Source organism: Anopheles coustani, chromosome 3 (genome assembly GCF_943734705.1).
Source record: "Anopheles coustani chromosome 3, idAnoCousDA_361_x.2, whole genome shotgun sequence".
Lineage (NCBI taxonomy): Eukaryota > Metazoa > Arthropoda > Insecta > Diptera > Culicidae > Anopheles > Anopheles coustani.
The window spans coordinates 54,156,945-54,180,008 of record NC_071288.1 but is presented as its reverse complement, the minus strand read 5'-3'; the positions used below and the strand labels follow the sequence as shown (position 1 = coordinate 54,180,008).

Sequence of the window (23,064 nt, the reverse complement as noted above, 5' to 3'; positions counted from 1 at the left end):
GCATGGCTCGCACAGTGTCCCCGAGCATAAGTGGAACGCATGCTGCACAGGTTTGTCCGGAGCCTCGGAGCGATCGAAGAATAATGACATTATGATTGAGCTTTTCTTCAGCCTGCCCGTCGTCTTCGATGCTGATGCTGGTTCTCTTCCCATTCGGTTCAGCTTATCTTGCTTTCAAACTTCAAGCTTCGCCCCAGAGTCAGTCGCTGGGGACAGAGCGAAGCGAGGAACGGGGTGTGCCGGGCCGGAGTCGCCGGACGATATTTGTATAATTAATGGAACTTTTTTCTCCTCCGCGGTTGGTGGATTCTGTTCTTTCTTGTATTGCCCCGGGAGTAGGGCGTGGGGAAGAATGAGAACGAAGTCGCGAGCAACGGTCGTCGCGGGACGAACACGAAACGGTTCCTTTCAGGGTTCCCTGTTTTTTTTCTCTTCCCCCATCCAGCCCTTAGCCTTCCAGCTCCAGAAGCAAAGCTTCGCGGCGATGGCGACGTTTGGGAAAATGGAGATACAAATTTCAAAAGAAAGGAACGAAAAAAGACATCTCCCGAGCGAACCGAGCGGGAAAGGGATAATAAGTACAGCATCAGCATTTTTTCCCCTGTTTTTTTTTTGTTCTTCCTACGTGGTTTTCTTCTTGTTCCTTTTGATTTGATAAATTGTTTACAACTTATTTATGCCTTCACCAACGGCAGGAACGGCGGGTCGTTTCGCCGGGGTCATCCGTTGGAACTTTGCGAGAGAATGGGTGGCTCCTCTTTCGCGCACCAACGCCAAATGACCAAATGATCTCGCAGAGCATCCCAAACCGGCAAAAAAAGGAAGCAATCGTCCGGTTTGAGAAGCTGCTCAAACGTGGCACACTACCGGCCATCAACCGAGTTCCGGATGGAGTTGGTGCTGGGTATGATGCGACGGTGAAATTATTCTTTTTTCTTTCCGAATAGCGACATCCCCCGAAGTCCGATTCCATCCGTCTCGGCTTGGTCTTTAGGGAAGATGAAGATAAATTAATGATTACGGCCAATATTTGTCACGGCTTCATTGCACTGCGTTGATTCTAAGGCGAGGAAAAAAGCCACATTGTTGTTTACCAAAGCCAATGGCCATCCAAGAGACTGCTTGCGAAGAAGTCACAATGCAACGACACCATGATGTCCATTCCCGCCTTTCTCGTTTCGTTAGGAATTTCTTTCATCCCACCCCAATACTTTCGCGGTACTTTTTTCGGGAATCTTCAATTGAAAACAAACAACTTTCTCCACCGATTTGAGTATTTCAAACAGCAGCTACTTAGGACTCTTCACCGCGAAAACTGTTCCCGGGGATTCAGTGCTTATAGCTATGTCGCTTTTCTTTCTAAGATAGACCGGTTGAATACCTCCAAACCATGCCCACACCTTCAGGGGTTTGCGGCTGCTCATTCCACCCCGGCTAGGAACAAACAAGCAAAGCAAAACAATAGGAATCCCCACACCAAGAATGCCAGAATTCACTCACTTTATTAATGTAAATTGAAAAATCAAGCATTTTTACATTTAACGATGTTTGTCGGTTGCCTCATGGGGAGGGATTGCCGGGATGAACGACCGAAAGGTGCGAGGGAAAAACAAAACATCAGAATCTTATAAATGAGACCCCCGTTTCCCGGGAGCTGGGCCTTTTTTTTGTCAGCCCATCCGGAAAAGGATCTCAGGGCGGTGGGAACAGAGAGAAGCAAGGGGAGAAGGTGGAGACGAGAACGAAAAACAAAGAGGCAAGAAACGAAGGAAAATTGTTTGTGCAAACAACATGTGCGTCGAAAGCTGGGAAGGTGGGAAGCTCGTGTTAAATGCCAGACCGAGCGCCCGAATCCGCTGACGGGGACGTAGCGTGGAAAACGGCCAGAGAAATCGTGCCAGATCCTAGCGGGAAGAAAATACCGTCACCCGACTAGGGACAAATGGGCCAAAGAAAAACGGGCTATTTAATCAACGAAACAAAAACCGCACCAAGAGCACAAGAGGTGGAAAAGGGGCACCCCACGGGCGAGAAAGAACTTTGATTAAGTAATTAAAATGCCTCAGACCACGGCGAACACGTTGGTAGTTGCAGTTGCAGCGTGGCATTTGGGGCGCAGCAAAACCTAGGCCAGCAAACCAACCCCTTAACAATCCGAACGAGCATTGCAGATTCTATAAATTCATTTCTTCCATTTAACAATCATCATTTATCTCGGACACCTCCTAATTGCATCGTTTGCGTTTTACGGTTTGATTGTTCACTTCTGTTTGTTTGTTGGTTTTTTATTCTTCTCTGATGATTCTTCTATAACCCTTTTTTCCTTCATTTGCCAATTTTTTCACATTTTTCTATGCTTTGTTCGTTTGAAAATACTAACGGCTGTAAAGTGACAGAGAATATAATTACCCTCAACTTCAAACATATTAGGTTCGGATGAGATTAATTTTGAGGCGAAAAAAGAGAGTTAACCACTTTGTCTCAATGGCCTGTATATTTATGTTGGTTTTTTGGTTTTTGTCTGTTTTTTTTGCAGAAGCAGGATGTCTGATGCCATCGACCAACAACGACACGATGGTGACGCTCCCGTTTGAGCCGGTTCCCTGCAGTGGGCGCGGAAAATGCGAACCCGGTCCGATGGGAACTAGCTGCGTTTGCCAGAGCGGATTTACAGGCCCTTTCTGCCAGCACAGTGAGTATCATTAGAGGCCTCCAAGCGCTGCTGGACGAAAGCAGAACCTTTCACTAACCTTTTTTTTATTACTTTCCCAGATGTGAACGAATGCACCTCGAATCCTTGCCAGAACAGTGGCATCTGCGTGGACGGCGAGGGCGACTACTCGTGCGAATGCCAGCCGGGCTGGGCGGGGAAAACGTGCACGGAGCGGGCGGTGCAGTGTTCGCCCGGTCAGTGCCTCAACGGGGGCTCCTGCATACCGTCGCAGTTCGGCGGTGCCCCGCACTGCCGCTGCGCCCTCGGTTGGGGCGGGGCGTTCTGCAGCGAACCGCTCGACCAGTGCCAGGGCCAGCCGTGCCACAACGGCGGCAGCTGTGAGTCGGGCCCGGGCTGGTTCCGGTGTGTGTGCGCGAAGGGATTCTCCGGCCCGGACTGCCGGATCAATGTGAACGAGTGTTCGCCGCAGCCGTGCCTGGGTGGGGCCACCTGCAAGGACGGCATCGGAGGGTTTACCTGCATTTGTCCCGTCGGTCGGCGGGGTGTGCGGTGTGAGATCCGTAAGTATTACTAATTTACTTAAAGCCTTTTCTTACTACAGTTTTTCTTGAAAACTCTTTCATACACAAACAAAAATCATTTCCCTAATTTTAAAATAACGGATTAAATTTGTTCCGGTTTAGAGTAAAATTGTACCTTCAACTAATCCAACTATCGTCACAATTAATCTTGTATTGATTAATCGATTAATCGCCAACCTTTTTCCTTCTTTGTTTTTGTTCCATTTTTGCTTTAATATGTATGTTTAAATTTTAAAACTCATTTTATGGTTCTTTGACCGCAGTTCTCTCCGATCCATCGTCCGTGTGCTCCAACTCAACCACCAACTCGCCGTACGATCCGTTAATCACGAGCGACACATCTTCCGGCGTGGGAAAACCGGCCGGTGGCGGCAGCAGTAGTAGCAGCAGCGGTCGTCCTGGTGCCACCGGAAGTACCAGTTCATCCCCGGTGAATATGCCGGACGAAAGTAGCTGCAACTCGTGCATCTGCGTGAACGGCAAGCCCCGCTGCTCGAACCTCTGGTGCGGTCTGAGCAATTGTCTCGGCCGAAACCAGTCCAGTGGGGCGCCAGCCTGCGAAAGCCATCAGGTGTGCGTGCCGACGTCGCAGGAGTCCTGCCTTACGCCTCCTTGCCGCCCCCGGGGCGACTGCCGGACGTTCGAGCCATCGCGGCGTGTCGCGCCACCGAAAATCCCGGCTCCGACCGACTGTTGGCCCAATCAGGTAAACATGAATTTTGTACCTTTAATATTTTATTTTATATTATTTCTTAAAACTAAGTGTTTATATACTCAATTCAATTATCAATATATTTTTTTCAATATATTCAATTATACTCAAGTAAATTAAACATTTATTATAACTATCTACGCACAGTAGCAACTTTCATTGTCAAATTTTAAGCTTTATCATGTAAAGATGTAAGGCGATGAAACAATATATATTTATTTATTTTCAATTCGTTCTAATGATATAATTAATACGGGCTGGCCGTTCAAACCAAAACTTAATAATAATAATAATAATAATGATATGAAGTTGGATGTGTAACAATTTATTGGAAATTACATTTTAATTTATCATAGCCAAAATAAGTTACGTAGTTGTATACTACAACTGAAAATTTTAAATTACAAAACAAATTAAAAACATACAGTTAGTTAGTTTGAAGTAGAGACAAACAATATAAGATATTTACCGGTTTCACTTTTGAACATTAAGAACCTATAAATTTCAACGATAAATATATTCAATTTGCAATTCTAACCTAATTCTTCTCTCCTCTCAGGCAACACTCGGTACAGTCTGCTCCCGTGTATCGATCCTGCTCGAGCTGAACCGCCTGGTTAGGGGCACCTCCGTCGATGGTCTCTGCCATCTGCTGCGGCTTCAGCTTGGCGAAAAGCTCGTCAAAAGCCCATCCTTCGACGTGTCGGTGTTCATTGTGGTATTATGTGATCTCAAAACTGGAACGAACGACACGATTGAAGTGACACTGGTGAGTACGGACGGCCTGAATTCCCTCAGTATGCGATACTGATACCGATTTCGTTTCTCCCTTCCAATATAGTCAACACCAACCGATCCCGTCGGAGGGGCGGCCAGCCTATCGGAAGCGGTGCGACTACTGGCGGAAATTCTCTCCCGCCAGCAGGGCGTCCAGAATGACTCATTTCAGGCGGACCTCGTCGAGGCCGCCCCGCTTACCTCCATTCTCGAGGTGAAGGTCGAAACGGCGCTAGTGAACGAGGGCTCAAACGGTTCCAACTACCTGATAGCGGTCGGGTTTGGCATCGCAATCGTGGCCCTCTGCCTCGGGGCTTTTGTGGCGCTGCTCTGGCGCCAGAAGGTGCACTCACATAACGGCTCCGGTACGAACCTGTCGCCCCACCTGGATCTGTCGCGCGGCATGGACGAGGAAAAGTCCAACAATCTACAGAACGAGGAAAACTTTCGCCGCTACGCCAACCCGCTGAAAGCTAGCTCAAGCTCGCTGCGGGGCGCCATGGAGCTCAGCCTCAACCCGGCACCGGAAATGAATCAGATCGCCGGTCCGAGCACGGTGCACCGGTCGCAACAGCTCTATCCACCCTGCACGCCCGACGGGGCCGAGTTCGAGAAGGATCCGGACAAGCAGAAAGCGGCCAACCGAAACTCGCACATACTGCTGCACAAAACGCAGAACGCCGACATCATGACGAAGAACAGTGTCGGTGCGATGGACTGCCAGCACAAGGACTTTGGCAAGCGGTCGATCAACGATCACACGGCATCGGAGACGAGCGGGACTACGGTTCCGTCGGCTACCGGGGCCAGCGGGAGCACGAGAGCGATCGCGACGGTCGTGGATGCTCCCTCGATGCTTCCGAGCAGTATGCCCCTGGCGCCCGAATCGGATGTCCTGACGGTGCACGTGTAGTGGAGTCGTTAGTTAATCAACTGTTTCGTCGCCAGTTATGGAGTAGATAGGAACGTACTCAAACAAATAGATCGGCAGACCGAGAGCTAGCTCAAAAGCGACGGAGAGCGAAGAGATCAATGTTCATTATTTTATTAGTTTATTTTTATACATGAGTAACTAATTTATTATACGCCAGCGCGCTTCGCTTTTTGTTAATGCCTGTGTCTCTTTCTCTCTGATCTATCCCAATGCTTGTTGTAAATATTTATTCATTTACAAGATACTGTAGAGAAGCAATTCGAGACTACGACTCAGCCCAACCTGGTTGACGATTGCGTGAGGGAGAACGTACGAACCAAACGTTTAAGCTTTTCGTTGCTGTGCAATTAACCGGTCGCCCGAAGCAGTGCGGAAATGGTCAACATAGGATCCAAATAAAAAGAGGGCCGAAAGATTGTAACTGCCATTTTGAGTTAGAATTTGCAAAACGTGGCCTACTTCATCGAACGCACAAAATTTTAAACCACCAAACGATGGCGAGAAGACGTTTGCAATCATTGAGGGTTTCCTTATGATTAATAGCAGCACGAGTTAAAGGGCAAGGGTCACCGATGCTACAAGCTTAAGCTCGGACAGCCTCGGCTTAGGTTGGCTCAACGTTTGCGAAAGTAACTGTTTGCGGTTGGGGAATAGTTGCGGAGCACAGTTAAATGTAATGTGATATTAAATAAGTGAATCGAGCGAGGAGTCAAATTTGTGTTTTCCCCTGTCTCTGCCTCTCTAGGATAGGTTTTAGGCCATTATAGACGAAGAGTTGTATAGAAGGGAGCGCTACTTGAGTTAGGGAAAGCATCGCAACGGAACCACGTGTCACACATTGCTCGTGTCGTGAAGGGACGCTCTTTTTGTACTTTGAGCGAACGAACCGCGGAACCTTACGGGAAGCGGTGATGTGCTTACGATCTCTAGCCAGTATTGGGCTAGTTAGGATGAACATTTACACACACAAAAAAACAAACTTACTAAACTATATCGCAAAAAATGAACTCAACGGAAAAGTTTAAATAAAAACGAAAAATATAAAATAACTATTTCAGGATCAGTCAATCAGGCAGACCTTCCATCGCCAGATAGAGTTTTTAATCCTGTGGATCTACAGATGAAGTGGGGATAGGATTGTAAGGTTAGTTAGGGCTAGTATTTTACAGAGTAAATAGTTCCTTGTTTAGTGTTGTGTTTTGCTACTGTACAACTAAGATTTAGGAATAGGTTAACTTAGAAGGGCGGATGAGGTTCAAAGGAAAGCATGCCCTTCATTGTACATTGTTCGCACCCCAAGAACCACAAGCATATGAAAAGCGCAAAACTCAACGACAACTGCATTCCCAGTGGAACAAAACTGTTAACGAAGAGAAAGACAGACAGAAGCAATGTACTCAATATTATTTAAATCGAGAAAGCAAAAATAGAATAGACTAATATGCACCAGAGCGCAAGCGACACAAGTTGTTGGAACGTGCTAGTAAATCATCCAAACTTAAAAAACTCACTTCTGAACGGAAGTTTGTGTGAGGATGTGTGCGTGTAAATAATGTAAAAATGTATCGAAGCTAGAATCAATAATGTGACGCAATTGCGGATTCGAACGCAGTAGAACGGCTAGGTAGAGCATCTTAAACGAGACTATAAGGGATCTTGCGGAAAGGACACAAACAGTCGCATGTGACAATCCTGCACAGGAGACACAGGAGGAGAAGCAAAGCAGTAAAAAAAGCAGAAGGGGTTGAAAAAGTAGAGGAACATTCCACTTAGAGGACAGATAATGCGTACAAGAGTGGGGGCAAAATGTTCTCCAGACGTTACGCCGATTCATGTCATACAACGTGTAGTACATAGTACTTAAACTTAAGACGACTCATATTCTTCCCACTTTCCGGTGGGAAGAATCCGTTATCACAATTCACATCGTTTTCATCTAATCATCACCTTCACCGTTCGCATTACATCATTCATTCGACTGCATGATTCATAAACAAATGTAGCAGCAGCAGCAGCAGATTTAAAAAAGTTGAGCAGAGAAGAACTAAGAGAAGAAAGTAAAAAAAGAGCAATAAATATATTTTAAAACTGAAAACATTAGACGAGTGATATTTCTTTCATTCTTTGCTTCATTTCTTCTTCTTCGAGTTTCCCTTCGTGGGCTTTGGTGCCTTTACCGGTGGGTCGGTGGGATGACGGATCAGATATTTGCCTGCCATTGTTCTGGTGTCCACAGATCCCTTCTGAACTGCGAATGCGTCCATCAACGCCTCGATCAAAGCACGATCAAGTTTGACACGGAACTGTTTCACCGCAAGCAAAAACTCGTCCCGTGTGAGGATCGCATTTTCTTGCTCCCGAAACTGCAGCATAAGGTGACCAATGTCGCGCTTTAAATTCGCCTTCTTCGGTTTCATCGCCAGAAACCGGCAGCGTTCCAGCAGCATATCTTGCACATCCACCGGCCGAGGCGGATTGGCCAACAGAACGCCCTGGTAAACGAACTGTTTGGATGACGTTTTTCGCTTGAAAAACTCACACAACTTGGCGGTACGCTGTGAGACGAAATGGAATCGACCAAAGGACAATAGCACGAGGGACGCGTGACGCCCGGCGGTCCTTACGATTTCTTGTGAAGGCTCTTCTTCGAAAAAGTTACCTCCCAAACGAAGTTCCACTAGAGTTTCGCTTTTCTTAAGCATTCTTACGACGAACATCATCTCGTCGGTGGCGAGCAGGTTATGCTCCAGATTGAGACGTTTCAATTTCGACTGAGGAACCGCTTTCGCCAGTACTCGTCCAAAGTCTTCCCCCCGGATCCCATTCCAGGAAAGATCGAGACTCTCTAACACCTCATTACCGATTAAACCTTGCAGCAATGGAACGATCGATTGCGATTCGGGGTATAAGTGATTACCGGATAAGTTTAACTCTACCAGCGAACGTTGCACGGATAGAAATTTGCCCAAAGCGACACCACTGGCCATCCCAATATGATTCCAGCTGAGCTGAATATTTTCGATACAATCACTGTAAGCCATGGCGGTTAAGAAAAGAGATCCTCCTTTATCGGTTATCTGGCAATGGCTCGCTTCGAAGCTGCGCACTCCAGAGTTGGACAACGCGTCACCTAGGATACCGACACAGTCGTCGTCCAGCGTGTTGAAAGAAACCGAAAGGTGGACTATGGTTTGAAACTCTTGCAGGACATTTCCAAGAACCTGCGCCAACGAACGATTGAATAACCGATTCCGGCACAGACGCAATTCCGTCAAACATTGCGGGCGAATTCGGTTCAGCAATGTATCGAGTGCTATTTGCACGTGCAAATTTGTGTAGCCACACCCCTGAAAAAGAACATAATGACAATGAGATCTTAATTCAAACTAAAATGAGTAGCAACTGTTTATCACACATTGAAGTCTAGTTTGATAATTTCCGATGGCTGTAGCTCGGCTGCTTTCAACAAACTTTCTATACAGGTGAAGCGCGTCGTTCCAAACGCGTGCGATCGCGAACGATACCACTCGATATTAGAGACTTGATGTGCCGCAGAGCCATCGGGCTCCGAAGCAAGCTGGTTCAGGGGATTTTCTGGACGGACAAATTCTTCTGAATCGTCTACGACCGTCACTTGCGAACTAATTCGAAACGGACACGCCTGGTAACAAACTGGAGATTTATCGTCTAAAGTTACTTCTAATTTGGATGACATTTTTTTTTTTTGGTCAAGCCGAACGCCAGCTATCTATGAATATCAAACCTACTAGATTAAGCGATATCTCCATACGCCCATTTCATAATCCAACATTCCGAGACAAGCGTGCACATAAATCGCGTGTTTTATTTGCGGATGGCAACGGATTTATCCCTGATAAGATAGGTTTTCCTAGACGGACCAACGTGCTCTTCGGGGGGTAACTTACGGTCTGCAAATTGTACACAAATCAGTTGAAAAGTGAAATCTGTAACGATGGTACAACAAAGCAGTTACCTACAACCCTCGACAATGGATTCCAATGGCTGGAGAGAAACCTGGAAGAAACGTTGGGATTTATTTTACCTAAAATGGCAGATTTACAGCATGACATATTTCCTTGAACCATGGGAAAAATGTCTAGTCAGTATCCTTTACAACATTTATTCTTTGAACTACTAACCTGAACCAGATTTATGGTGTTCAATTTTCGAAGCAGTTATTAAAAATATTCAAAACATGAACAAAATTCGTTTTAGCAGTGCGTGAAATAAGCCCTCTGTCGTACAAATCACGCGATCTATGAAGACGTCAACAATCACTAGGCACCTTGTTATGGTTTTTCTACTTCTTTTTTTCTTTATCGTTGCTGATTGATCAATCCATCTCGGCATCTCGGAAACCAACTTCGCTACTTGTGGGATCATAAATTGAATAACGTGTGATGTGTTTTAAGCAATATTGCTATAACAAATGGACAATGATGAAATGAACTCTCGGAAAACATAGTTACAAAAGTTGTGTTCAATGAAGTATGGTTGCACTGTACTGTGATAAAGTGTGCGTAGACATCTGAACAAAACGCACAACAACAGATCGTGATAAACATATCCAAAAAATATGTTGATAACACCAACAATATGATATAACTCGTGTATGTTTCCTAGCTGTGTTATAAGTATTCTCAATAACGCCGCGTCACCTAGTGTCGACTCTTATCACAACCTTCATTGACCCGTACGACAGGCAACCCCTTCGTATTTAGGCAACTTCGAATATCAACTCAAATCTACTGTCTATTGCGTACATATATAGCATCGATAAGGAAGCCCGGACAGATTAGGGCCTTACGAAATATTATTACTCAGTACGACGCGTAGGAAAGCCTCGTTCTGAATCACATTTTTTCTGGCTTATGCCACAGTGTTTTGGTCAGTTGCTAGTGCTGGTTGATAGTTTTGTTGGCTTCAGAAATGTTTCGCAAGATATGGAACTCCGTGTCTGGCGTGTACCTTCTATACGAGTTGAACACCTGCATCTACATGCTTGATCCATGGGAAAAGCGCTTTGTCAGTATCCTTTTGAGATGGTGCTAAAATAAACTTCTAACATGGAAGACATTCAACTGTTATCATCTATATCCCCTCATGTTTCCTTAACCAAACCTTTCGTAGATGCCTTTATTTTCGCCATTCTAGGACTTCTCATCTTCTCCAGCTACGCGTTCCTGCCAGATTACACCCGCAAGCTAGTGTACGCTTTCCTGCCGGGCGCCCACTCGTCGCTGTCCGATCTCGACCTGGACCATCAACAATCAATGGAGTTAAAGATACACTGAACCCGTATTCCATTTCAAACCCGTTGTGATACGTCCAGCCAAGAACCATAGCACCGACATCCTAGAAAATAGGCAACGTGCTGAGCACAAAAGACGGTTGGCTTTTATAATCAATAGTTTTCAAAGGCGCGGATCTAACTGCGCTACGGTTTGCATTTAATCTTTGGACAATGTTTACTAGAAAACCTCTAAAGCGGAACGCTAATGATATGAAAGATTTCCACAACGGTTTATGTTTAGAAATTTGGTGTGCTACGCATAATTTATGTACAAAACTAACTTGAAGTAAAATTTAATTTTATATATTGACGATTCGCTGTTCGAAGTTCTTTTAAAAAATCCGAAATTTTTGAACTAACAAAAGTAAAGTAATTTTAGTTTTGCATGAAATGTACTCTATATATTAAAAACATAGATGATATGTATTACAATGTATTCCACTATCATTCTACCGCGCCGTGTTAAGAACAGTAAGGTTTGTTTTGGAACAATTAGGTAAAAATATTACCCTTCAAAAATTTGACAGTATCGCTTAGCCCGATCCGAATCCGTCAAATAGGATTCAATCCTTAAGAATTTGCCAAGAGATCGATGCTTCGATTCTGCCAACACTAGTTCGTATCATTTAGTAAACAAAGCAAATGATCCCGTAAACATCGTAGCGATGGAGAATCTTTCTGAAATTTTCACTAAAATTAAACCTCTTTTCGATGCCGTTGTTCGGAAACCCACAGCTGAAAGTATCATCAGCTTAAATGGTTATCTCAAGCAAGTCGACGAACCGAGTGTGCAAATTATGCAAAACGTATTTCTACAACAGCTGGTCATTCTTGTCGATACAATACAGGGAGAGTAAGTTACCAAAATTTCGTATTTATCTTAATGTAAATGGCTGCAAATTTTGTTGCTTCATTTCCAGAAATCAAAACGAGTCGAAAACCTATCTTCTTGAGTGTATCGCCACAATCCTACAGAAAGGCCGGTTATCCAAAGCAATCGGCATGAAAACTACCCTATTGGTGGCGGTGAAACTGATCTACGATGCACAAACCGGAACCATACGCCCGAATCTTTCCGAAGAGTATAAGCTAGCGGCTCTGAAGGTGATTTCGCTTGTCACACGCCGGATACAGTCGGAACTGATTGAGGAAGTGTACGTAAAGGACAATTTAAAACTGATATCCCAGGCCATATTTGTTTGTGTCAATATTGTTAAAACCGAACGGTATCGAAAACTTCGTTTCCAAGCAGTGGATTCTATTCTCTCGGTGCTGCAGGTACACGACGATTTCGATTTCAACGACATCGTGGTGCGTTGTCAGGTGGCAGAACTGCTGTTCATCGCTCTGCCCCGAATAATAGCCACATTCATTAGTATCATCAATGGAGACGAAAAACAAGGGACGGCGGTTTACCGTATCGCTATCAAGGCGTTGGGGAGAACGCTAAGCCTCATCTTCGAGGACTATTCCAAGCAGGAAACAAACGAAGATTTCAACAATGAGCAGTTTCGAAAACTAGCCCAAAGTATCGGTACAGCAAACAACCAAAACGTAAACATATTAGGATTGGGACTACGGGAAAAGCACGAAAAATCGAAATATTTCAACGAAACCGTGAGGACCCGCCAGTGGCTGCTAGAGGCGGACAAGCAGGTCGAAAAGGCACTTCACAAAATTCTGCACCTTAGAGGCCACGAGGAGGAACTTATTCGATTGGAATTTGCCAAAATGAACTGTGAGCTGCTGAAAAACTGTACCTAGTAAGTATCGCACATAAGAAAAGTCGTGTTGTTATATAAATTTAAAATATTCTTTCAGTAACATGCCCAGCTGCACGGTACATTTTCTTCAATCAGTAATAGCAATGACCCACGACGAATCCGAGCGTGTTCGCAAAATATGCTTAGAATGCCGAAAGTCGGTGGCACACTTTACGATCTCAATTGCCGGCAATCGAATGGACGAACTGTTTTTCGATGCGCTGAACAAAATGCCTCGCACAATCTACCGGGGTGAAGAGCGGGAGCAGATAGCTAGCTTTCAACTAATTACCGGCTATCTAAACTTCTTTTCCGAACCGCAGCTAACGGATATATTTGCGAGCCCGAACATTTTGGAACAGTTTATTCTTACCTTGCTGGCCGCGGCAGAACTCGACGGTGTGGATGAGCTTATTCGTCGCGAGTACGTTTCCTATCGGTTTGAGTACGAGGATGGCTTCCGCATGCAGAAAGAAAAAAAAGAATCACGTTGGATTGTGTTGAAAAATGTCCAATCATCGCGGGCTAGGAGGGCATATTTGGATCTAATACATGCACTGCACAACCACGCACCAGCGTTGAACACTGTGACGCTCTATATTTTGGACGATTTCTTCACTACAAGAATGAACAGCAATGGTTATCTGTTTATCTTGTGCGAATTAATTCCTGATAGTGCCGAAATGGACCAGCAACGAATGGAAGTGTTTAAAAATATTCTCTCTGAGATGTTACAACCACACCATTGGTTTTTGGAGCTGGACGAAAATGACAATATACTCGACCAGAAGTATAACGCTCTTCACGTTTGTCTTGTGCTGCGCATCATTTCCAAGTTTGCCCTGCTTCTGAGGGAAAATTTCCGCTGGTATATGTATGATGCGCTGCGAGCGATACTGCAATGCTCCGGTAGCACACTGAATTGCATAAATGAGTCAGCGGAAATGGCACTGGACACCGTGGCAAACGCACTGGGAATGCCAAACATTCAGGCATTGCTGCATGAAAATCTCGATTACATTTCGCAACATGTGACCCGTTGCTTGCGGCGTTCCGAGCAACTGCGCGATGGTCTTTCCATACTGGAATCCGTGTTACGCTTCGTACCGTATGAATCGTCCGATGTGCTGGAATCGACAGTCACTCCAATCGTCATAAACATTCTCGATAGTTACTCGCAGTACGGTGAACGGAACGCGATCGTATGCCTACGGGTGCTCCAAATATTCATTCACTCAATAAGGCTCCGCTATCACGAGGATAGCGCTATTCCGCGCGAAGATGATGCGGAAAGTAAAGAAATGAACAATCTTTCTGAACAAATCAAACGGCTAGAAAGCCTGCTAGCAAGCGAAGTTTCTAACGATCCGGAGGTGTTCGAAGTACATGATACTGACAACGCCTTCAACGAAGCAGAAGATCCCAACGGAACGGAAGAGGATCCCTCGGATGCCAAAGTGGAAGATGAAATGATACCTCCGCACATCAATATCGCGTTGCGCATTCTATCCGTTAACTACAAGTACCTCTCCTCGTCGAACGATGCGGAACGAATACTTTCGCTGTCCACCATTAACGAAGGAATTTACATCCTTCAACGGTACGAAAATCAATTGCTTCCATTGGTGCACAACATTTGGTACAACTTAACGGAAAGGTTCACCGATCGAAATCCTGCTGTCGTGAGCAATGCGTTCGATTTGTTGGTCACGCTGGCACGGCTCTCGCATGACTTTATCCGTCAAAGATCACTTGCGTAAGTATTAAGCACATATTAGCTATTGATTATTTATAATAATCATTTTTCTTATTTTTATACCGTACGCAGAGACGTATTTCCGAACATCTACAAGTTTATGACCGACCACTGGGATGCCGATGCCAGCGCGCATCAGGTGTACAAAATGCAGTGTAAATTTTTTGCATCCATCGCCGATTTGATACGTGATCTTCGTATAGGCGAGAAACAGTTGGACCAAGCGCTGGAAGTTGTTCGAATGTATCTGGAGAAAAGCGAACGAAGAGAGCTGAAAAAAAGGGCTGCCGATTGCTTGAAGCAGATGCGAAAGCTTGATTCCCTAGCTGTGTTTTTAAAGTGTAGGTGTACTATGAAGTATCTTCAGTAAAATCAATCCACTACGTTCAATTAAAGTAGCCATCGAGTTGCAATAAACACATCAAGATTTGATTGGACGAAGAAGCTTCTAGACTACAAGCTCAAGGCAAATATTCGGTTTGTATTCGATTGAATAATAACATGGAATTCATATTATATTGCCAATAATTATCTTCTGATCGTTTTTCGGTGTCACTCGTAGCTTAAGCGAATTACTATGGAAAAGCAATCCTTACCAAATCTCATGCGTAATTCGAAAATCAAGCCACCCAGCATCAGTAGCAAGAATTTGGCCATTGTATACGAAAAAACTCGATTGCTCCGGACAGTTTTAGAGAGGGAGATAACGAGACGTGTTGAGGACCCCATCCAGCGTGGTTTTTCTTCTGTTGCAGGTCATTCGCGGATACTGCCGGAAGTACCGTTGGAAGTGAGGAAAAAACTAAACTTTACCGGCTTAGATGAATCCAAGAAAGATACCAACGTTTCCTTGGGAATATTACAATCAGAAGATTTGGACAATTTTCAACACAGTTCCCCAAACACAACTCAACGCTCTGAGAACATTTCCGATGGCATACTGAACGCTTCACAAATGCGGTACGGCAGTTTCGAAGATAAAAGTGCCAATTTAAACGCGGATTATTTGCTAAAACGGCTACAGGACCAACTAGTCTTGCACAATACATTAGTTGATGCGTCCGAAAAGTTTCCGAAATCACCATCCGTTGAAAATCTCGTGAAACAGTGCGTAAAAGGAACCAAGGCTCTAGAGGACCTCAAGCAGCGAGTGGCACGATATAAAACATTAAAAAGGACGATGAATGTGTCGCTGGCGGAAGTACCTAGGATCATTCGTAGTGCGATTGAATGCACCGACGAGTTGAATGAATTATCCGAGCAAATAATGCAATTTTCTGGTGGCTCAAATTCAGATCTTTTCAATAGAAGTTCTTTAACAAATCAGGCAATTAAGGACGCATCGTTACGCCTGAAGGAAATAGAACGCCAATGGGCAAACGTCCCATTCCCCGAAGAGGACGATGCATCGCTGGGGCTTGTGCATGAGTCGGAAATGCATTCTACAGACAGTTTTTTGCAGAACGTATCCAAGCCTCTGGACGACGTCTTTGAGAGCGTTAACCAATCAATTGAAGAAGTGCTGAAAACTCCAAATACCGCCAGCCTGAGCGCATTGAAAACCAAACTTAAAGATTGCCACAGCTTCCTTCACACCTTAACATCGGATCAGTCACAGTTGATCGATGAAACACTTCCTTCATTTGCGGAACCATTTGAAGAAAGCGAACTTTCGTTGTTGACCAAGGTTACCGATGAGCTAAATAGGTCCTATAAGTCTGAAGTGGAGGCGTTTTTAGAAATTATGAAAAGCCCAGAAAAGGAACGTTTCTTTCACATTTCCAAACAAACGATCAATAATCTTTCAATACTACGCGATGAAGCAAATGAGATGCTGCAAAGACTAGATAGCTCTAACAAGGAGCAGAAACGTGAGCAGCTTGTTAAAAGATTTGAAAATTTGCGGGCTGCTGCTAAGGAATGTTCTGGAGAGCAAAAACGTGACCAGCTTACAAACCTACGGGATACTGCTTCAAAAGGTTTTACTTCCATTTTATTGAAGGATTATTTAGACGAGGATGATTTTTTCGCGGAAACGAAAAGCTCAAATAAATCATATGCTACAGTTGGGAAACGAACAGTTCAATTTTCCGAACACTCGAATTCAGAAGCTGATCATGCGAGACCGATTGAAACCCGTCTTGAATTATTCTTGACGGAGTTGTACGACTTTCAGGAGAAAGTTTTACATTCCAATACAATGCAGAACGACCACGAAGGTATGAAGATTATAGAGAAGAAACTGGATAATCTCATGGAGCAAATCTCGGTTCTTGTAAAAATTCTACGGTCCAAAGAAGAGTCAACTCAAGAAAACATTTATTAAATCTGAAATTTAAAATATCTAATAATATGTTATGATATTTGGTGTAACAGTGATCATAATCTTGTTTCTTTGGAAATTAAAAGGGTGAGATTATGATCTTAATTATCGTACGAAATCGAGATAAAACGAGATTGAAATACAGAATAAACGGACCGAGAGTCAAATCAAATCCTTGCAGGGACTCAAATCTTTAAATTCAAATCCTTTCAAGATCCGGATCATCGAATCTGAATCCCAATCCATCAAACAGACAAGAGACGATCGTCTTATATATAAGCCATTCAATACAAGTCGGGAAATCGTTTATCCCAATCAAATCACTACTCATAACTCGTTTGTTCCGTAATAAAAACATGGCACACATTTCCAATTACCGAATCAATCGAGCCTCAAGCAAGTCAAATCTAAGTCAATCCTTTGGAATCCGACGACTCGAATGTTCGAATCATCCGCTGTGCCAACTCTAACCGGGAGATTAACCTGTCAAAACCTCGCAAAACACACATTTCGCCGAAACAAGTGCGGTATATTCCGTTTCGTTGTTCCATTTTTGTTACTCTGCATTTTAACTAGTTTATTATTTGCAAAGTCGGCTCAAAGTTGCTCCAAGAATGTCGTCAACAACCGAAGAAACCAATCACAAGACCGCAGCACCCGCGGCAACAGCAGCGGTAGGAGAAAATGCACCGGAAAATCCACTGCAAGCAAAAGCAGACGAACTCGGTGTTCTCGGCAATGAGTTTTTCAAAGGTAGGTTTCATCTAATATATCGAATGTCTACCGAAGGAACCAACAAATAAGGCTTAGAAACCGGTTAGAAACACGGCAATTTGATTGGTTTCGTATCAAACATCTATCTGCATTGTCTTGTGGCTTTCTCCCCACACTAGAACAAAACTATGAGCGAGCAATTGCTCTGTACACTGAAGCCATTGAAACTTGCCCAAACGAACGCTTCTACGCAAATCGAAGTTTTGCTCACTTCCGGACGGAATCGTACGGCTATGCGCTATCCGATGCGGATAAGGCCATCGGATTGAAGAATAGCTACACCAAAGCGTATTACCGGCGAGCGGCTGCACTGATGGCCCTCGGGCGGTTCAAGAAAGCGCTGGCAGATTTGGAATTCGTAGCCAAACGGTGCCCGAGTTCAAAGGATGCGCAGGACAAGTACACGGAGTGTAAAAAAATGGTCAACAAGATAGCGTTCGAAAAGGCCATCTCTGTGCAGCACCAGGAGAAGAGTGTGGCAAAGATGTGCAGGGACTTGGAATTTGTCTGTAAGTACATTTTTAATTCAATACCACGATTCGATATTCTGACAGCAGTTGGATAATGAACAACTTTCGTTTACTCTTGCAGCCATAGAAAACGACTACAATGGTCCGAAGTTGGAAAACGGCAAAGTGACCTTGGAGTTTATGAAAAGTTTACTAGAGTGGTACAAGAATCAAAACAAACTGCACAAGAACTTTGCATATAGGGTAAGCGAATCTGTATTCACCAGAGAGGGAAAAAACTTAACAAAATGAATTTTTAGATCCTTTGTGATATGGAAGCATTGCTAAAGACGCAGCCATCGCTGGTGGAAATTACGGTGCCGGATGATGCAAAGTTCACCGTGTGCGGTGACATCCACGGTCAATTCTACGATTTGCTCAATATATTCGAAATCAACGGACTGCCTTCGACCACCAATCCCTACCTGTTCAACGGAGATTTCGTAGACCGGGGCTCGTTCTCAGTGGAGTGCATTTTTACCCTGTTCGGTTTCAAGCTACTTTATCCGAACCACTTCTTCCTGTCACGCGGCAACCATGAAAGCTTCAACATGAACCAACTGTACGGCTTTACCGGCGAGGTGGTGTCCAAGTACTCGCAAAACATGGCCGACATGTTTACGCTCGTGTACAATTGGCTGCCGCTGTGCCATCTGATCAACAAGAAAGTCCTGGTTATGCACGGTGGGCTGTTCTCGAAGGATAAAGTGTCACTGGACGATCTTCGGGCAATCGATCGAAACTGCCAGCCGCCGGAGGAGGGCCTGATGTGCGAACTGCTGTGGTCCGATCCGCAGCCGCAACCGGGCCGTGTACCGTCCAAACGTGGCGTTGGAATTCACTTCGGGCCGGATGTGACAGATGAGTTCTTGAAGTTCAACAATTTGGACTATATCATTCGCAGCCACGAGGTAAAAGCGGAAGGCTATGAGGTTGATCATGATGGAAAGTGTATTACCGTCTTCTCGGCACCCAACTACTGGTAAGTACGGTCCAGGAGCAAAAAATCTCTCAAGTCGGAGAATCTTCAACGACTTGTTTCTTTATTTACCCTCATAGCGACCAAATGAAAAATCTGGGTGCCTTCATCACACTGAAGGGTAATGATTTGAAACCAAAATTCACTACTTACAAGGAAGTGGTAAGTGTTACAGGCTGATAAGCCTTCTTCCATCCCGAAAGCTTATTGCATAACAACACGACATATCTTATCTTGCTTTTCTTTACAGCCACATCCATCGGTGCGCCCGATGGCATACGCTAGTCCGCTGTCCCTGATGGCATAAGACAGCGATTGGTAGTTTTAGCGGTCCGGGCATTGAATGTATTTCCCTTTTAACCTTCGCCTATATTACCCATCAGTTTACTTTACGGCGTGCTTATATTGCATTATAGGAATGGAGCTACGGACGTGAGTGAACCGGTGGCGATATTTTATGTTATTCTTTCGGTTAATGTTTTGTTGGTTTAGCAAGCGAATCCTCAAGATTCCTCGTCCAGCAAAAGATGAACAGATTGGCTTCTGAAAAGTACAACCATCGTTTTGTTCAACAAGATTCAACACAAAGAACAAAACGCAAAACGTCGTTGTCCAGTTTCCTTAAAACTTGAATTCGATCAGCTGACAGCAGTAACAACTAAAAACAAGAGCAAAGAATTATTGAGAAAACTCGCTAAAGAATTGTAGGGAAGATGATTGCGGGAACTATAGTGTGTAGAAAAATAAAGCATATTTAGATTCAATGATCTGTTTAGCGGTATATGTTTGTCTTGAATGATGGATCGTGTTGTTTGATTTAAATTCCAATTCATTATCAGGTGGTCCAAGTTCGCCCATCATACTGAACTTTGACAGTAGCAAACACGTGACCGCGTGAGAAACCTAAAAAAAGCTGAGAAAAGGTTTCTTTGTCAATTTTTGAATAACAACTTTTGACATCGATTTGTTTTTTCTTTTGAGAAAGTTGTTAAGACGATTCCAAAGCTTTTGGTTGAGCTTTCAATTTCGCTTGTTTTTTTGAGAACGTTTCTCGCGATATCTAGAGAATAGAGAGAAGAACGGTTCTTTTATCGTTTTTATACAGCCTTTCTCAATATATTCTGGGAACATTGCATACTTTTCTGTAATCGGCGTAGTATGATGTAGGCGGCAAGTGATCCTTCAATAGCTATCATTTTCTCGTAATCGCGGTTTCAAAAGGACACAAAAGAAAAACGTATTCTTAAATCAAATTCAGTACATCATTCGTGCGATGTGACACTGAAAAAACTTTTGAATTGATAAAATATAAATCGTAGAATATTAACTTATTTGACGGATTAAACTAGAGAACTTTTTCTTGTTGAACTCTTGCCACAAACGTCATTCTTATTTAATGGATTACAGAAAAGAGGTGCTACGTTTGCTGAATAAACTGAGAATGACTGTAAAAACAAGAAACCAAAAAAGAGATGGAGATGCAGTTTCTCCCAAGTTGGAAAGAAACAAACTACAGTACTGGAATGGAGCGAGAGGTGAAACGGGATTCGAGGAGTACAACACGGTAAACAGACAGTCCAGAACGGCTTTCTTCCCCGATACTACACTGTGGTCCATTTGTTCGCCCGGAGGCTGTATTCAGTTTCCAGTGGTGCGCTTTGAAAACATTAGCTCAAACATCAGAGAAACCGGAAAGTATCAGGGAATTGCATCGTGTAAAGGATCGGTCAAGTTGCAGTGCATTTAATTCGAGAGATTTTGTGTTCCACCAAGTGACCGCCGGTATAGTGAGTGTGAAATAGTCCCAATACCAGACGGAAACCATTGAAGTACATTCTTGACTCGCAACATCGTCAACATAAGCATTGCGAATGCCTACAACTGCAGCAGCAACATAGGTTTCGTTTGCAGCATTCGATACAGTTATTTCTGCGCACGATCTAGTCATCTGAGAGACACGGAGCAAGACACGAGGAAGGAAAGACAACAGAAGTAGCTTGGCTATCTTGCAAACGAGCAGTTTACAGATCGGGCACCTAGATAAAGTAGAAAACCTTTCTTCCAAAGAAAGGTCCCATTGGGACAAAGATCATTCGGGAGAGGTAGAGAGAGAAGGAAACTGGAAAACTGGAAGAAAAACTCCAGCAGCAACCGCCAACGCGACGACGGAGCAGATCAGCACCAGTTCCAGTTTCACATAACCCACCAGCCCGAAGTAGCCCAGCTTCCGCGATCGGTTGTGCTTGTTTCTAAGATCCTGGTGAGAGAGAACGGGCTAATGAAGTGCCGTTGTTTTCTAGCCGCGCGACTTACCCTAGTCGTGAGTTGCTAGTTCTTGCGCATTTCTTGTTCCCAGCGTGTATCAAGCATCCGATTGCGCGGATCAAAAGATCAGACAAGAAAGGTTCGTGAATCGCGAGATTAGCACCACAGTAACAGTATGTCATCGAACGGAACGTACAATCTAACCGTGGACGGTGAGCTTCGTTATCTTGTCCAATGGTTCGAAGAGTGGAGTGACTTCCAGCGCGAAGATTTCATCCCCTATCTGGTATCGTACCTGTCACACCGCAACGATGGCTCGGGTGCTGTGTATGTGAACGGGATCATTAGCGCCATGGCACAGATAAACCCTGGGGAAGACAAACCGATGAGCTTGTTCCAGTGTAGAGTGAGTAACGTACAGTAAATCAAAATTAATGCCAAATCTATCTAACCCGCTTCTTGCTCAACGTTACAGGTTAAACTGTTCAACGAATGGTGCATCAAGTGGCCGGAAGAGTTCAAAACGAAACTGCTGGACCGGTTGGAACAGATCGATGGACCGTTTGGTTCCCGGGTGCGATCGGAAATGGACGGTATCAAACCGATGAATGGTTGTGCGGAGGTCACAAGCACTCAGCTGATCGACGGAGCGAACGAATGTGAGCCTCCACTTGCCCACCATGAATCCACCGTCGTGGCGACCGCGGTACTCGTTGCGGACGAAGATTAGAGATGGAGGATATATTAGAAGATAGCTAGAAGATGATAATGATCGTTTGATCAGTTTGGTACGTAGTGCACTTGCACCGTGGCAATGCCATCTTTCAAAATAGGACATATGAAAGCAACATCGTAGGTAGATCATGTTCCATTTATTTAATCATAAACATTCCCTAACACTATAGAGCAGCTATTTATCACTGTTAAAACTCGAAGCATTATTTTATTTCTCTCGTCGTCATCGTAACACGTCGGGTCACATAAAGCGGCGGTCTCGGCTAGATCGAAGCATTTGGCCATAGACAAATGCAAATTCATTCCTATGCTCACGTCGATCCCGTTTCTGGTCGCTCGCATATCATGTGGAAATTGACACGGTGTCTTTTTCAACAAAATTTTCACTTGGTTGATTCAAATGGCTACCTGATAAAGAAGTATCTCAAAATAAGAAGGATTAGCGTAGATATTATTTTTGTATGAAAAATTGCTGCAAAATCTATTACTACGCCATTCATTTGTTGTCTCTGCGATAGTCGAAAGCAATCGTTACTCGTAGTACTACCTAACATTGAATGAATAAGTTACACTAATGAAGACATAAATAAACATGGACCCTAGGTACTTGTGCCTTGGAATAATGAACAGTACTTTGTCTGATTGTATTATTTCCTTTATATTGTTTGTTTCAAAGTTTAAAATCGTATCGTTGTAATATTAAAACGTGGAAAGAATACAAAAATGCGTGTTCTCATTAACAATGCATATGCGTAGGGTGCATTGAACAAGCACACGTGGCCTAGAAGGCTTATCAAAGGATGCACTTTGCCGTAGTTACAATTACTTGCATTAAAAATAAAATGAGGAAACCGTTGCGAACAAACAGTATAAAACACGCACTTAAACTCTTCCAAGTATTGTTGAGCCCGACACTATGATGCGAGTGAGGTTTAATGCAATGTGTAGACTATTAAACGACTTGTAAG

The 23,064-nt window shown here is 44.0% G+C and overlaps 7 protein-coding genes across 7 annotated transcripts in view; 6 read left to right on the top strand and 1 right to left on the bottom strand.

Moving 5' to 3' along the window:
* The window catches only part of LOC131259819 (protein serrate), a 108,663-nt gene extending 103,006 nt beyond the window's left edge, over nucleotides 1–5,657 (top strand). The window contains exons 14-18 of the mRNA XM_058261411.1: nucleotides 2,537–2,692; nucleotides 2,773–3,234; nucleotides 3,519–3,961; nucleotides 4,527–4,736; nucleotides 4,809–5,657. Of these exons, the coding sequence (XP_058117394.1) occupies nucleotides 2,537–2,692; nucleotides 2,773–3,234; nucleotides 3,519–3,961; nucleotides 4,527–4,736; nucleotides 4,809–5,657 (2,120 nt within the window). The remainder of the gene's footprint in view (nucleotides 1–2,536; nucleotides 2,693–2,772; nucleotides 3,235–3,518; nucleotides 3,962–4,526; nucleotides 4,737–4,808) is intronic.
* A 2,150-nt stretch (nucleotides 5,658–7,807) lies between these two features.
* LOC131262923 (uncharacterized) lies at nucleotides 7,808–9,393 on the bottom strand. The gene is made up of 2 exons (XM_058265025.1): nucleotides 9,094–9,393; nucleotides 7,808–9,025 (listed from the first exon to the last, which is right to left on the bottom strand). The coding sequence occupies exons 1-2, from the start codon at nucleotides 9,391–9,393 to the stop codon at nucleotides 7,808–7,810; spliced, it is 1,518 nt and encodes a 505-aa protein (XP_058121008.1).
* Nucleotides 9,394–10,067: 674 nt separating this feature from the next.
* On the top strand, nucleotides 10,068–11,302 carry LOC131258805 (serine palmitoyltransferase small subunit A-like). Its single transcript, XM_058260187.1, has 2 exons — nucleotides 10,068–10,728; nucleotides 10,830–11,302. Exons 1-2 carry the CDS (start codon nucleotides 10,629–10,631, stop codon nucleotides 10,991–10,993), a joined length of 264 nt encoding a protein of 87 aa, XP_058116170.1. The 5' UTR covers nucleotides 10,068–10,628; the 3' UTR covers nucleotides 10,994–11,302.
* A 355-nt stretch (nucleotides 11,303–11,657) lies between these two features.
* Nucleotides 11,658–15,048, top strand: LOC131261343 (TELO2-interacting protein 1 homolog). Its single transcript, XM_058263351.1, has 4 exons — nucleotides 11,658–11,845; nucleotides 11,913–12,755; nucleotides 12,814–14,511; nucleotides 14,584–15,048. The coding sequence occupies exons 1-4, from the start codon at nucleotides 11,658–11,660 to the stop codon at nucleotides 14,879–14,881; spliced, it is 3,027 nt and encodes a 1,008-aa protein (XP_058119334.1). The 3' UTR covers nucleotides 14,882–15,048.
* Nucleotides 14,885–16,837, top strand: LOC131262913 (uncharacterized). Its single transcript, XM_058265014.1, has 2 exons — nucleotides 14,885–14,988; nucleotides 15,074–16,837. Exon 2 carries the CDS (start codon nucleotides 15,089–15,091, stop codon nucleotides 16,835–16,837), a length of 1,749 nt encoding a protein of 582 aa, XP_058120997.1. The 5' UTR covers nucleotides 14,885–14,988; nucleotides 15,074–15,088.
* A 507-nt stretch (nucleotides 16,838–17,344) lies between these two features.
* On the top strand, nucleotides 17,345–19,892 carry LOC131271363 (serine/threonine-protein phosphatase 5). The gene is made up of 6 exons (XM_058272766.1): nucleotides 17,345–17,587; nucleotides 17,728–18,117; nucleotides 18,200–18,321; nucleotides 18,378–19,099; nucleotides 19,177–19,258; nucleotides 19,347–19,892. Exons 1-6 carry the CDS (start codon nucleotides 17,449–17,451, stop codon nucleotides 19,401–19,403), a joined length of 1,512 nt encoding a protein of 503 aa, XP_058128749.1. The 5' UTR covers nucleotides 17,345–17,448; the 3' UTR covers nucleotides 19,404–19,892.
* Nucleotides 19,893–20,693: 801 nt separating this feature from the next.
* LOC131272472 (uncharacterized protein C14orf119) lies at nucleotides 20,694–22,715 on the top strand. The gene is made up of 2 exons (XM_058274214.1): nucleotides 20,694–21,767; nucleotides 21,837–22,715. Exons 1-2 carry the CDS (start codon nucleotides 21,537–21,539, stop codon nucleotides 22,089–22,091), a joined length of 486 nt encoding a protein of 161 aa, XP_058130197.1. The 5' UTR covers nucleotides 20,694–21,536; the 3' UTR covers nucleotides 22,092–22,715.
* The last annotated feature ends 349 nt before the right edge of the window (nucleotides 22,716–23,064 follow it).

Bases quoted from the DNA above. Each gene is read 5' to 3' on its own strand.
- LOC131262923 (XM_058265025.1), bottom strand. From the start codon at position 9,393: ATGTCATCCAAATTAGAAGTAACTTTAGACGATAAATCTCCAGTTTGT. The intron at 9,026-9,093 runs GTGTGATAAACA...GTTCTTTTTCAG, and splicing joins TTATCAAACTAGACTTCAAT to GGGTGTGGCTACACAAATTT.
- LOC131258805 (XM_058260187.1), top strand. From the start codon at position 10,629: ATGTTTCGCAAGATATGGAACTCCGTGTCTGGCGTGTACCTTCTATAC. The intron at 10,729-10,829 runs GTATCCTTTTGA...AACCTTTCGTAG, and splicing joins ATGGGAAAAGCGCTTTGTCA to ATGCCTTTATTTTCGCCATT.
- LOC131261343 (XM_058263351.1), top strand. From the start codon at position 11,658: ATGGAGAATCTTTCTGAAATTTTCACTAAAATTAAACCTCTTTTCGAT. The intron at 12,756-12,813 runs GTAAGTATCGCA...ATATTCTTTCAG, and splicing joins CTGCTGAAAAACTGTACCTA to TAACATGCCCAGCTGCACGG. The intron at 14,512-14,583 runs GTAAGTATTAAG...TACCGTACGCAG, and splicing joins ATCCGTCAAAGATCACTTGC to AGACGTATTTCCGAACATCT.
- LOC131262913 (XM_058265014.1), top strand. From the start codon at position 15,089: ATGGAAAAGCAATCCTTACCAAATCTCATGCGTAATTCGAAAATCAAG.
- LOC131271363 (XM_058272766.1), top strand. From the start codon at position 17,449: ATGTCGTCAACAACCGAAGAAACCAATCACAAGACCGCAGCACCCGCG. The intron at 18,322-18,377 runs GTAAGCGAATCT...ATGAATTTTTAG, and splicing joins ACAAGAACTTTGCATATAGG to ATCCTTTGTGATATGGAAGC. The intron at 19,259-19,346 runs GTAAGTGTTACA...TTTTCTTTACAG, and splicing joins TCACTACTTACAAGGAAGTG to CCACATCCATCGGTGCGCCC.
- LOC131272472 (XM_058274214.1), top strand. From the start codon at position 21,537: ATGTCATCGAACGGAACGTACAATCTAACCGTGGACGGTGAGCTTCGT. The intron at 21,768-21,836 runs GTGAGTAACGTA...TCAACGTTACAG, and splicing joins TGAGCTTGTTCCAGTGTAGA to GTTAAACTGTTCAACGAATG.